General features: G+C 42.5%; 2 protein-coding genes across 3 annotated transcripts in view; one reads left to right on the top strand and one right to left on the bottom strand.

Moving 5' to 3' along the window:
* Positions 1-1725, top strand: part of exoc2 (exocyst complex component 2) — a 50312-nt gene extending 48587 nt beyond the window's left edge. For both annotated transcript variants that reach the window (XM_080769798.1, XM_080769799.1), the window contains exons 26-28: positions 445-506; positions 896-955; positions 1093-1725. In XM_080769798.1, coding sequence (XP_080625924.1) covers positions 445-506; positions 896-955; positions 1093-1186 — 216 coding nt within the window. In that variant the 3' untranslated portion in view covers positions 1187-1725. The remainder of the gene's footprint in view (positions 1-444; positions 507-895; positions 956-1092) is intronic.
* A 4180-nt stretch (positions 1726-5905) lies between these two features.
* Positions 5906-13416, bottom strand: LOC308320209 (interferon regulatory factor 4-like; the record flags this gene model as incomplete). Its single annotated transcript, XM_080770527.1, has 8 exons — positions 5906-6067; positions 6416-6525; positions 7966-8337; positions 8438-8542; positions 10179-10302; positions 10908-10981; positions 12324-12510; positions 13219-13416. The coding sequence occupies 8 exons, from the start codon at positions 13414-13416 to the stop codon at positions 5906-5908; spliced, it is 1332 nt and encodes a 443-aa protein (XP_080626653.1).
* Between the last annotated feature and the right edge of the window lie 396 nt (positions 13417-13812).

Genomic DNA, 13812 nt, shown 5'->3' with positions numbered 1-13812 from the left:
CGTCTTCGCTACCGATGGTAGAAGAGATTGCACAGAATGTTGCAATCCGTTTAGCTGCTTTTTTTGGCATCCCAAGTTGTTGGACGCCTCTTACAACCAACCTATGTACATGTCCTAGATTTCACCTATAGCCTAGCTCTGTGATAGTCTGGAGGAGCGGCTGGTAATTAATGACTTTGGTCTTCTTCTAAGCTAGAATCAAAGGTGCATGCCACTTCAAGAATGGAAACACATGCACACACAAACATAGTTGCAGCAGTTTGCCACTGAGAGTAATACTATGAAGACCCTTTACTGTGAGACGTGAGGGGGATTTACCTGTTGTAATAATCAGTCAGGTTCTTCTAATCAAAGTGACTAACCCTAACAGTGCCAAGGCTTCAACGCTTGACTCCATCTGTCCTCTGTTCACCCCCCACCCCCTTCTCTTGTTGCACTTGTCAGGCCCGCCTTGAACTCTGCGCTCTGAGAGATGCCATATCTTCCTACCTTAATGCTGAAAGCAAGTAAGTACTACACACACACACACACACACACACACACACACACACACACACACAATGATTTATGGCACTGTATGTCACACACATAAATCTTTAGCAGTCACACATCCCACATGACAATCCATATTTAGGTTACTTGGTGGCTATTGGAAAGGAAGTGAAAGCAACCTGGCTGTGGTTCATGCACACACGCACGCACGCACACACACACACACACACACACACACACACACACATGCACACACTTATACATGTATCATGACTTCTTTCTGTGTATTTGTACCTATATTGTGAACATGTGTTGTGGATGCTTGCTTGATGCCATGCTGCGTGTCCTGTCTCCCCATGTGTCCCTTATTTTAAATGGATTTAACAGTGTATTGTTCTTCCAGTGACAGCTTCAAAATGGCTTTGGAGGCCCTTCCCCAGCTTCACAGTGGAGCAGACAAAAAGTGAGTCTTTTTTTACACACGTTTCATCCAATGCACGCAATTTATCTTCCATTTTGTATCCATGAGAGCGGTCGTGTCCACTGCTTTTCTAACTACAAACGGCATCTGTCCGTGTGGTTCTCTGCCCTCCGTCCCAGGTTACTGGAAGAGCTGCTGAACAAGTTTAAGAGCAGCATGCAGTTACAGCTGACCTGTTTCCAGCCCTCCTCCGTCCTGCCCATCAAGAGATGAAGCTGTTATCTCATGTGTTCACTCGTTCATGTGCAATGTATCAATGGATGTTCATCCAATCATTTCACTTTACTCTAGGACTCTACTCTACTTACGGCTGACTTATTCTCGGTTGTACACGGGTGAGTGCACCAAACATATCCGATGTACAAGCTTATAACGCGTCACTCGCGGGCAACTAAGTATAAATCAGGCTTTATTTCAGCGTCTTTACTCACAACTTTATGCTATACGAGCACCTGCCTGTATACACATCTAATCACGTTGCAACTTTGAAGTCACAGATCAGATCTCAGTGTTATTGGTCTGAACAGTCCCTGGGTGACAGATCCATGTTGATTATGGTAATGTCGGAACACCTGGCTATGTCACGGTGACTATGGTTCAGAGAGAAAGACCGTGGTCTGTCCTTCAGGGAAATGTGGACCATAGACCATCGTCTTAAATTTTACATTTGGGATTTGTTGTCGATTTCAAGGTGGTGCTGTTTTGTCCCTTGCCATCTCAATGGCAAAATAAAAGAAGACAGTCTTAACATGGCTGGGATTTAATTGCTTCGTCCTTGGTAGCTTATCACCCCATTGTCCTGACACTGCTTTTTTCCCCACACTCCTTCACTTCAGATGTCACAGCTATTCAGTGGTGACTGGTGTCTGGGTATGTATGAATGAATAGTAATGTCTTCAGTGAGTATTGGGTCTGCAAACTAGCATGCACTATGCTAGCTGTGTATAAAGACACAAAATCTCACACCATAAATACTTTATGTAATAATACATTATTATTCTTTAGTGTGTGTGTGTGTGTGTGTGTGTGTGTGTGTGTGTGTGTGTGTGTGTGTGTGTGCACACTGTGTGTGCAACAAGGGCAGGTTTACCACAAGCCATTCATCTCTGAAGATCCTGCCCATTGGTTCATGCAGCATAGACACACACAAACTGGTCTTCTGGGAGTAGATTGAGTGAGTACAATATGTCCTAGGGTGTGGTGGATGAGTGCACAACCGGGTGGGGTATGTCAGGGTGGAGCAGACGGTTTTGCTTCAAAAATGCCACATAATGTTCAAACCTCATTCCTGGCAAGCAGGACAAGGTAAGACCTAGTGATACGTTTGTGAACCTCGCATGAAATAAACCAGCGGGACTGTTGTTGTGAGGTCTCTCAGACATAACATAGACAGGAGGAGACCACCACACCCCTACCTCACATGAGAAAATGCAGCAGCAGCCACCGACTAAAACACTAAACAAAAAAATAGGTTGTAGTCACAGTTACTCATTTTAATGTAAGACCTAGATTGTGTTGACAATCTCTCCTAAATAACCTCTGCTGGTATTGACAAATCAGTATTTCTTTGGTGTCATGTTTTCCCAGACGGGGAATGCTGTGATGCTTTGATTCTCTGTTCTAAAGTTCGCTGTCAACCCACGTTATTCATTCACAAAAGCAGGTTCAAAGCCTGAAGTCTCATCCGTCCTCTGACGGTTCTGTTTACAGTAACTGAGGTGAAGAGGGGAGTTTTTCACCAGAACTCTGTTCCGTTCAGGAGACAAGGTGACAGGCCCCAGAAAAACATGTTCACTTTGATCTGGCTTTAATCGAGGCAATGTGATTTCGGTGAAATATGACAGAACGTAACTTATCTTAGGATGTTAGAGATCTTCAACTCTTTGCAGAGTTGAAGTTGATAGTAGGTTAGAAAAAGTATTTATTTATACAAGTTATTTGGTGGCCTCTAGTTAATGCATAGATATACAAACAACCCCACAGCAGTGAATTGTGTATTGTTATCAACTGAGATGTATGCCTTTAATTTCAGGCTCGGCCTAAACATTTCTTCTGACATCCTCGCCCCTAAATGTAAATCATTGAGACCAATAGTTGGTACACAGCATGGCCATATTGGACTTAAAAATCTAATCCAAAAGGAAAGCACGCATATCTCAAAAGATTATACGTGTACTGAACAAAGATATGTACAGTTTAGAAGGAAAGAAATCTGCGTATTGGAATTTAAACCCTCGCATCCTTATTCTGAGGAAAACATTCAGCGAAAATGGCAGATCTACAAGCTCACAATGTGGTTTGCACTACTAGACTACTGCTACTACTATAAATGCTACAGTACTATAATTCAGGCATTTAGCAGACACTCTTCATCCAGAGTAATTTACAGTAAGGACATGCATCAAATGCAATACATCGTTTTTCACTGGGATGTGATGTCGTCATTCTTTTATCTTTGCGATGCATTTTAGACTTTTTCCATGTAAATGGAACTCTAGTCTAGTGTGTGTATGCAGAAGCCAGGAAGGTGCTCTCTGCACAGGGCGGAAAGTGTAGCGCACCTCTTCCTCCCCTCGTGATGTCATTCACATTGTTTATGATAATGATGTTTTTGATTAACCACCACCATCCTGTATTGCAAACATACTTCCTGTACACGAGCACGCTCGCCCAACACACACACACACACACACACACACACACACACACACACACACAGATGATACACCACCATGCTTGTAAAGTTCATATATACACATTGATCATACACAAATGAATATCCTTATTTAGGCTTCATCCATTTATTGTTTAAAACAGTAGCCTACTGTACAATGCAACGGAGGGGGATAGAAACATACAAAAATATGACACCTGAAAAGAACTATAGAATTTACAATACATTGTGAGTTAAGTGGACGAAGATTATCTAAGGTGTATGTGACGTCTCAAATCGTTTCTCGCCCAATGACACCCATGTAGAATCTCTGCTATCATAATTGCGACTGTAGGTCGCAGATTATTATGAAAACCTGAAAAACCTGTCCGTCCGTCAGTCAGTTCATGCCTCCATATATGGTTGTCAGCCCATAGCGCCTCGTGACACGTCACACCACCATATGTGGTTGACGCTCCATATATGGCCATCTCCATATATGAAGATCACGACACTGACCTCATCAAACCCTGGATAGCCATACATGGAGAAGACTGGATCATCACCTAGATCTGCATATATGGAGCCGGCCAGCAACTCTACATCTGACCTCAAACCCTTAGATCTCCATATATGTAGCTGACCTGTTCTGACATTCCATATGTTGATCCTTCCCCATCCGTCCTTCCTCTTCCATGTCTCCCTTTTGACTGATACCTGTTCATTCAAACTCTCGACGGGCCAGCCCTAAAGTTATTATTGCAGCCGCAGTTGCCGACTGCAATAATATAATAACGAAAATTAGAGTTCTCAACAGGCCCGAAATTTTTGGCCCAGCCCTACCTGGGCCCTCATCCAACCCTGTACACTCAAGACACTCTAAATACCCTAAATATAGGCATCGAGATGTGCACTGCACACAATCGTCTCTGTGAACTACAGAATTCATTCCATATGTTGATCAGCAGTCTGTTGTCACCCAGGCGGATGCGTGCACGCGACCTCAGGGCGTCTTACTGGTTTAAACAGTAATTGTGTTGATCTAAGAGTCTCCTAGTCCTAAGAATAGAAAAGGGTGTCTTAAGCTTAAAGTATTTATATAAAAACACTAATAGTTGCCCAAACAAGCCTTTATAGTAATCTATACAATTGAGAAGATGGACAAGTCAAGTTGTGATTGCACACTTCGTGTGCAGTTCGGATGGCCAACTTGCCAAGTCATACACCGTTACGTATGCAGAGTATGTGGAAGTGCTGGTTACACCTGGGCTTTGTGGCCATGATACATCACTGACTTTACCTCTGTGTTTTCAACCCAGCTATGTTGTTCTGCGACTATACTGGCCAATGACAGCGGGCCAGCGTTTGCAATTTCCATTTCTGTGGACCGATTGCGGTGAGCATGGAAAAAACACGACCAGTGGCCAAAGACACATCACTGCCTGCCTTCGTTCAAAATGTACACGTGTGTGTGTATCACACTCACACATACGACATTCACGGAGAAACAACACAACACGAATGCGTGTCGTTAAATGTGATCACGCCTGTGGCACGCAAGCTTCTAGTACAATCATAACTGTCAGTTTTATTTGCAATAAAAATCCTGAGATCCTGAAAAATGTTATGGTAGAAATTGGCCACTCTTGTTTCAGTCTCACACACACACACACACACAATCCACACACAATATAACATTGTGCTTTTCAACCTGTACATTTTAACCATGTCATGTCATAGAAAGTTTGAAAATAATATACAGTATATATCATTATAAAAAGTTATACAAAATTTCAAAAAATTTCAGACGTTTTCAAAACATTGTATAGCCAATCGACAAGCTCACAACACAACGCGTAAAGATGTGTTGTGAGCTTGTACTTCACTATTCATCGTAGGTGTATACTGTACACTGTAGCACTTAAGTGGTCAAATGTTGTCCCATATCAGTCTCAGTACAGTTTGGGTTCGCCAATTATAGGGCTGTATTTTGCGTGTCTTAAGTACCAGGTCTTATTCCCTAACTTGAGTAAACTAAAGACCTGGAGGCGTGATCAATGCTCTTTGGCCACTCAGAATAGCCAAATGGCATTGATCACGCCTCCAGGTCTTTAGTTTACTCAAGTTAGGGAATAAGACCTGGTACTTAAGACACGCAAAATACAGCCCATAGTCTCATAAACCGAGCTGTGAAGGGTTCATTCAGTCTAGTTTGTGATCCACAGAATGGTCTCCCCATTCATCTTGTCCTTTCTTGTCCTTCCCATGCACCACTGAGGTCATTCCTGCAGGTTACTGTGGTGGTGTGTGATGACCCTCTGGTAGTCCTCTGAGGGGCCCATATGGTCTGTGACTCCCGGGTGCTCGTAGCTGCGGTAGTAGTGGCCACCTGACTGCGGCGGCGTGTAGTACAAGAGCTGTCTGGCGATCATGGGTTCCACCTGTGAGAAGAAAGTGGATGAAATCAATTCTCTGTCTAGAAAGGTATATATACCCCTATATGCTGAAAGGCTTCGCCGAGATTTTGTTACTTGATTTCACTTTTAAGATTTTGTCACTTTGTTGTTCCTCATAGACAGACATGCACTGACACACATTATACACACACACACACACACAAATAAACCAAACCAATCTGTGTCTTCAAATGGGTTCGTCTGGTGGAAACGAATGTCCAAAACTGTTACATTTCAGGATTCAAATTCAAAAGTTGCAAAAATAGCAGATCTACAATCTCAAAAGGGGTCATTTGTGTATCTGACGTGAGGAGCAGTAGAATGGACAGTTACCTGGACAGTGAGGGTCCTTTGGTGTTGGGGGTCCATAAACTCTTCTCCAAAACTCAGCAGTACCTGGAACCGAGGCAGCGGTCGGCTGTGGATTCCATAGCCCTGTATCTCTGTTAGGAGAGACATAAACAAGCTTAATGTACTGTATAGGTGCTGCAACTATCCATTATTTTCTATAGCCATTATTCCATTGATTACTTTTTCGATTTATCGAGAAACTTTTTTAATATTATATATTATATATTTTGAAATTATACATTGACGAAAAATAGTGAAAATAGCAGATCTGCATGCTTACAACACGTCACATTACATGTTTTTTTATTTTATTCCTTTCAAGATTTTCACCTGTGATGAAATGCACAAAATCGATTGTTATTTTTACAATCAAACTGTTCCAGCCCTATAGTCCCAATGGGTCGGGTATGACCTTTTGGACAAAAATTGGTCATTTGACAGAAATTCCTGTGAATGTGATGTGACTAGATATGTGACTGGAAAGTCCTGGTCATGTAGTCAGTGCAAAGCAGCACAATTAGCTGTCAGCGTCACACAGCTGTGGTTTTTGCAGGTGGGCGTGGATGAGGTGGCAGCACTAGGGCCACGTGACTTGTTTACTCGACATGGGAACAGTTCTCAATTTAAGGTCTGGCGACCCCCAGGGGTCCTTGGGGGGGGATTCCGTGGGGATCCCCAGCTAAATGATTTAATGATATGGCATCCAAATCAGTTTAACCACTAACCACTTTGATCCTATATGCATCGGCTATTTACTCTCAGCGTGTCACCTTGTGAAATGATGTGAGCTTGTAGATCTGCTATTTTCAGAACATCTTCAAATAAATCACACATTGAGGGGCGCTCTCATCATCATACATCATCATACATCAGCCAATCAAATCATTTTGTTACTTTTGTTACATGGCGTTACATTTTGATGTAGAGATGGCGTGCTCTTAGGACTGGGACATACACACAAGCTGTGCATATAGGAGGGGCTAGCGACCCTCAAAAACAATTGAATTGTTTTTGCATAATGATGTAAAAACAATTTAATTGTTTTTGAGGGGCACTAGCCCCTCCTATTCCCAGCTTTGTGTGTTTGTGTGTACCCCATAGGGATGATTTGTTAGGATGAGCAATGTACGTATTGAGTATGAAAAGTGAGAACAGAAAATTGAGGACGCCACAAGTGATTAGCTGGATTGGATTTAGGACAGAAAAGTGGCCGGAATGTGATGATGTATGATAAGAGCACCTCTCACTTCACACGGGTGTGATAACAGAAATCTGGTACATTGGGTCTGATAACTCTGATTCAAAGCAGCGAGAAAGACTATAGCATTTATGTGCTATGCACTTTTCCTAGGGGTGTAACGATATAGTAACTGCATCGAAATGAAAACAGCAACATTGATTATGTATCGTATCGTTTTGCAATGCAAATAATCTGTATCGAATCGTTTTTCTATGCAAATAATCGATTGTATTCTATTGAAGCATTGCATACTGTATCACTAGCTTGAATAAGTATCCACCATGTGTCTTACCTGTTAAATAGTCTTGCGTGTGGAGGAGTTTACAGGTCACCTCCCTCTCCAGCTTGCTGGGTTTGTCTCCATAAGGAGACATCCCTCCCTGCCAGTACACCCTCTCCAGGCACTGCCTACGAGCATAGAGGCCGTCTGGGGCCATCCATAGTCGCACGCCCCCTTCCAGGGCAGATGGCGGGCTTGGAGAACAATCCTCTGCCGTCCGAGAGAGGCTCTCCACAGGCAGGGCGATGAGCTCCGGACTCCCTGGACTGAGGTGAGGCTTTTCCTCGGCAGGGCATGGAGCGATGTGACAGCCCTCTGGGCTGGAGGTGGTCACCTCTCGTATCAGGGTGTCTCGGAAGTACACCGACACATGCAGGCGGAAGTCTGAGTGTATAGGAGAGATAAACCACACGGTTCATAAGGTTTGTTTGTGTGTGTGTGTGTGTGTTTGTACGTACGTGCGTGCGTGCGTGCGTGCACATACCTGAGAGTGTGTCTGTTGGTCTCATGCTGTTGTCCAGCGTGTAAGGAGAGGGCTGCATATCTGGTGTGCTGTAAGAGTAGGAGAAGGTGCCTTTGAACTGGTACCCTGCATGACAGACAGAGAGAGAGGCAGGGGCTCAACACAGGCCAAACCAATGCTAAACATCATATTCTGCTGCTGTAATGTGCAGTCACATACATTCACACCTAGACTTATACCGGTATTTACAGTAGACCTACTTATATTCACTTGCATCTGCTTAACCTCTTAAATCCTCTAGAGTAGACTTAGTCAAATGGACCTTAGTTGGTTATGTACTTGGACTGATTTTGTCTCCACCAAACTCTTCACCAAACACAGCCCATTTACAAGCTCACAACAATGCAATTTGACACGTTGTGAGCTTGTAGTGTGTTTGTGCTTCTCTCTTGTGCTAGCTGTGTGTCACACTTTTTGAGGTCTCCTATGTCCAGCTTTAAGTGTGCGTGTAAACACAAACTTCGTCCTAACACAAACATTAAATGCCATTGATAATGAATGGCCATTTTTACCTCATTGTCCCAAAACAAACATTAATAATAATAATGAAACTTTAGCACCTTTCATTGAAAGCAATAGAATACACCCGCACACTGTGTATTTGCTCGGCACATGAGAATTTTCTTATTTAATGAAGCAAGTAAGCAACGTTTCGTTCCCTCCGGACCTTCCTCAGGCTTCGGAGGGACCGAAACGTTGCTTCATTAAATAAGATAATACTCATGTACCGAGCAAATACACAGTGTGCGGGTGTATTCTATTGCTTTCATTGATGTCGTGGATCAGCGTTTTTGCATCGTCCAATGACAAATAGGCTCTGATTCTGATTAAATGCCATTGATAATGAATGGCCAGTTTTGAGTGTTTGTGTAAACACAAACATTAAAAGCTGGACATAGGATGTGATTGCCCGGAATGAGATGATGTATGATGATAAGAGCTTTGATTTTATAATGTACAGTAAGTCAATGGAGGTCGATTGGGCTGAAACTTTTGCCCAGAAATGGATATGACTGACGACCTAGTGCTGAAGTCTGACATAGATGACTGATGACTGTCTGCGATCCACAGGGAAGCCATAAGAACTAAACATAGCAGGCTTTTAATTACAGTACAGTGCATACACAGACTTACGTACAGCGGGTGCAGTACTTAGTTTAGACAGTTTTTTTGTTTAGACTAGTCATTGGTTAGACCGGTCATTAGTCCTATAACTACAACCTATCTCAAACCCTCACCCTAAACCTAACCTCCCATGGGGCAGCACACCTAAACCTAACCTTAACCCATGTCTAACCAATGACTAGTCTAAACTAAGTATGCACCCCTCTACTGATGCAGCAATTATAATCATATTCAGTGGTGGAAAGTCATTAAGTATATTTACTCAAGTACTGTACTTAAGTAAAATACTACATTTTTCAATACTTCTACTCCACTACAGCTCAGTGGCACATATTGTAGAAGACAGTGTACGGGTGTCTCCTTATATACATTCTTCGGCTATTTGAAAATACAAACTCACGATGCGTCAAGATTAAAAGATTTTAAACATTTTTGCGTAGTATATCTTGATGCCAATACCTTTGCCCGAGTACATTTTGAATACAGGATTTTTACTTGTAACATTGTGGTATTGCTACAATATATCTTCCACCTTTTGGAATGCTCTCCATAACTGATAGGGCCAGCAGCACCGTACCATTCTCCATGGATGGGCCTTGCCACGACAGGCTTCGAGGCGGATAGGGACACTGGACTGGCAGGGAGGCCTGCTCTGGGAAATAATCTTTCCACACATCGGGAGTGGGCATGTACCCCGGCACCTACAGTAAGAGAGAGCGGAGTGAAACATGGTGTTAACACATGATCTCACACACATGATCACACAGATGACATGATCACATATTTATACAGCATGACAGAGGAAGCAGTGTGTAACCTGTGACCTTCTCAATTGGCTCCTCTGACCTTTTCTCACACATCCAACCTCCATGTGGCTTCTCGTTCTCACACACACACACACACACACACACACACACACTACTAGGCCTGGACAATTAACTGAAAATAGTACTGTTAGAAACCAATATTTAGGACCAATGGAATGCCCGACTTAACCGAGTTTTATCTAATGTATAATTTTAAATGTCTTTCATCAACAAATCGACTAAATCGATAAGTCTGTTTCACCACTGTATTTTACTTTGTTGTACAATTAATGATGGCGTAAAAATATCTCAAATATCCGAACTACAAGCTCACAACACGAAGCTGCTGTGAGCTTGTAGATCTGCTATTTTCACAATTAATAATAATCATGATTTAATTTTAAGTCAAGGCAAACATCTGAAATAATTGTGATATATTATTGATTTGATGTCATATCCACCCAGCCTTACACACCACACACAACATACAGGAGAATTACCTGAGTCTGCACTGAGGGGTAAGAGGGGTGCATGGCATAGCTCACTGGACTCAATGGACTGTCCTGTCTGGGTCCTGGGGTGGAAAAAGTAGGCCTACTTAAATATGCAATATAGACATATATAATAAGTAAGCCCAGAATTCTAAATGTATACTTGAGTAAAAGTACAAAAGTATTGGCATCAAAAATGTACTTAAAGTACCAACAGCATTGATTGATTAAAAATTGTATTCACAGTATGTAGAATGGGTATACAGTTCAAACAAAAGTACAGGTCAATAACAAAAACTGCTACTGGATACATATAACCAGGAAAAGCACTAAAGGTGCGTTCAGACTTGGATGGTTAGAGCGGCGCGATTACATACAAAGTCAATGCAAAGACGAGAATTGCGCGAACGGGCGCGACCTGGCGCAGCACAAACGGGACGAATATATATTCAAGTCTGAACGCAGCTTAAGAGTTGTTTACATCAGGGTCCTCCATTTTCAATTCATCAGAACATTTACAGAGGTACAAATATACACTTCTGTGAAAAAAAGGAAATCATTTACTGTATATACAGTCAAATGAAAATAAAAAAGGAGAAAAACGTGTACAGTATTGGGGATAAAGGGGAGGGGGAGGGACTTTTGAGAGCGGTTTTGAAGGAGTCTAGGGATTCACATTTCTTATTGGCAAAAGTACAACTTTTACAGAAGGTCCCATTTCAAGTTTTCAAATCTATAAAAATATTTTGAAGCAGTGAGCTTGTAGATCTTAGTTTTCAAATAATTGCAGTGTAGTAAAAGTACAATATTTGCCTCTGAGATGTAGGGGAGTAGAAGTAAAAGCATTGGGAATTGGAAACACTATCTCAACATTGTACTTAAGTACAGTATTTGAGTAGGCTACATGTACTTATACTGTTACTTTCCGCCACTGGTCCTACATTGCAAAGCCCAAGTCCATTAGACTGAAATTAACATTCAGATGGGCAACATCATAACAAGCTCAATAGTAAATATAGTGTTTGTTTGTAGTCAGTCTGGTGGTCTCTTTGCCTGACAACTTGGATAGAGGCTGTTTCTATTTACAGTCAGCTCACTGGCCCGTGTCAAAACCCACTGGTGCAAGACAAATGCTATTAACGACTACTGTAGTGATGCAAGATCCTATTTAAAACCTTTGTTTTGGCCATAAGTGGTTAAAGCATTCTAAAGTTATTTATTCATACTTTTTAATCAATTAATCCAGATTTTGCATTTTGAACATTTTTGAAATAATCTTGAAAGTATTTGAATGAAGTTGAATAATTTGTCATTATGCAAAATAACTAATGATTAGAAGGCATTTGTAGAATCGTCCTCAGGTTGTGTGTGTGTGTGTGTGTGTGTGTGTGTGTGAAACATGAGGTGTGCTATAATGTGACTAACTTTTCTTTGCGCCCTCTGGGATGACACGGTAAACTTTGTATGGGTCTGAGATGTCCAGTTGGCTTCGCTCCACCAGCTCCTCAAAGTCATTACTCTTGTTGAGGGCACACCTCAGGCGTGTCTTCCAGGTTGGCGGGTCCGGCTTGTCCATTCCTTCTCGAAACTTGCCTTTAAACAGAGCCCAAGCCTGCAGGAAAGACGTCGGTATAGGGTTAGGGTTAGGGTTAAACTTGCCTTTAAACAGAACCCAGGCCTGCAGGAAAGACGTCGGTATAGGGTTAGGGTTAGGGTTAAACTTGCCTTTAAACAGAGCCCAGGCCTGCAGGAAAGACGTCGGTATAGGGTTAGGGTTAGGGTTAAACTTGCCTTTAAACAGAGCCCAGGCATGCAGGTCTGGGCATGACGTCGGTATCAAGTTGAAACAGCTGGCTCTCAAACCTCAGAGTTAATTATGCATATAGATCGGGGTTCCAGTTTAGTTCAGTGATTCTTAATTTCAAGGACCCCCATCATGCATTATAGGCTATATATCACCCTAGATACCCCCTTTTTTTACAGACCTGAAAGGGTCCATTTGGTCCTATATATTTGTATAGCTATACAGTCCGAGTTACATTTACTCAAGAATTGCATGACATGCAGGGTCCATTTCGATTAAGACTACATGTCAGCTCAGGCTTTTTTCTCCTTTTCTTTCTTTCTTATTTTTTTTTCTGTGAGAAGAATCACAAAATAAAAAATATGAATCATAGTCTGGACTCTGGGTTAATTTGGACTGCTAGCTGGTCCAGTTTAAAGGTTGTGCTGCTTGTGCAGTTCAGTGTCTCTTGCTCTCTCTCTCTCTCTCTCTCTCTCTCTCTCTCTCTGAAACGTATTAGGGCTACACATTCCTTACCTTGAAAAGCGCGGCATCCTCATCGCGGTTGTAATCCTGCTTCCCGGCGTGTTTCCATGGTATCCTGAAGATGCTCTTGTCGTCATTCTCCCACACCAGGCCGGGGTACTTCCCACAGTCCACCTGCTCTAGTAGCCAACTCCGTAGTTTACCGTTCCCGCTGCTTCTAGAACCCCCGTAATCCGAGTCAGTGTGCATGTTCTCTCTGTATCCAAACCAAACAGATGCAACAACAGTCCAACTGCATCCACGTATAGGCTACAAGTCCTGTTGTCACTTTATTGCTCTAAAACAATAAATCAAGTATCGGGTTCTTGGCTGTTTTACCCTGTGGGCTACTACGAGTCATAACAAATAAAACGGACACAACGCCGTGCCTTGTTGGTCTCGGTGTTTAGAGGTTTATACAAGTCTCTGAAACTCGTCAACTTTGAAATCATTCTCCGAAACTCATCAATACGGCGGGGCGACTTAAATGATCCCCGACGGCGGGGGGCGGAGACTTTATGAAGATGCTGCTTGGCGAGGCACCTGCCATTCTGTAGCCTACTGTAGGTTGGTTGGGGAAACCCTCAGCAGCGTCAGTCGGCGCTC

This window comes from Protomyctophum bolini, assembly GCF_963924005.1.
Source record: "Protomyctophum bolini genome assembly, chromosome: 8".
In the NCBI taxonomy this organism is placed as follows: Eukaryota; Metazoa; Chordata; class Actinopteri; order Myctophiformes; family Myctophidae; genus Protomyctophum; species Protomyctophum bolini.
This window is presented reverse-complemented; position numbering and strand designations above follow the sequence as displayed.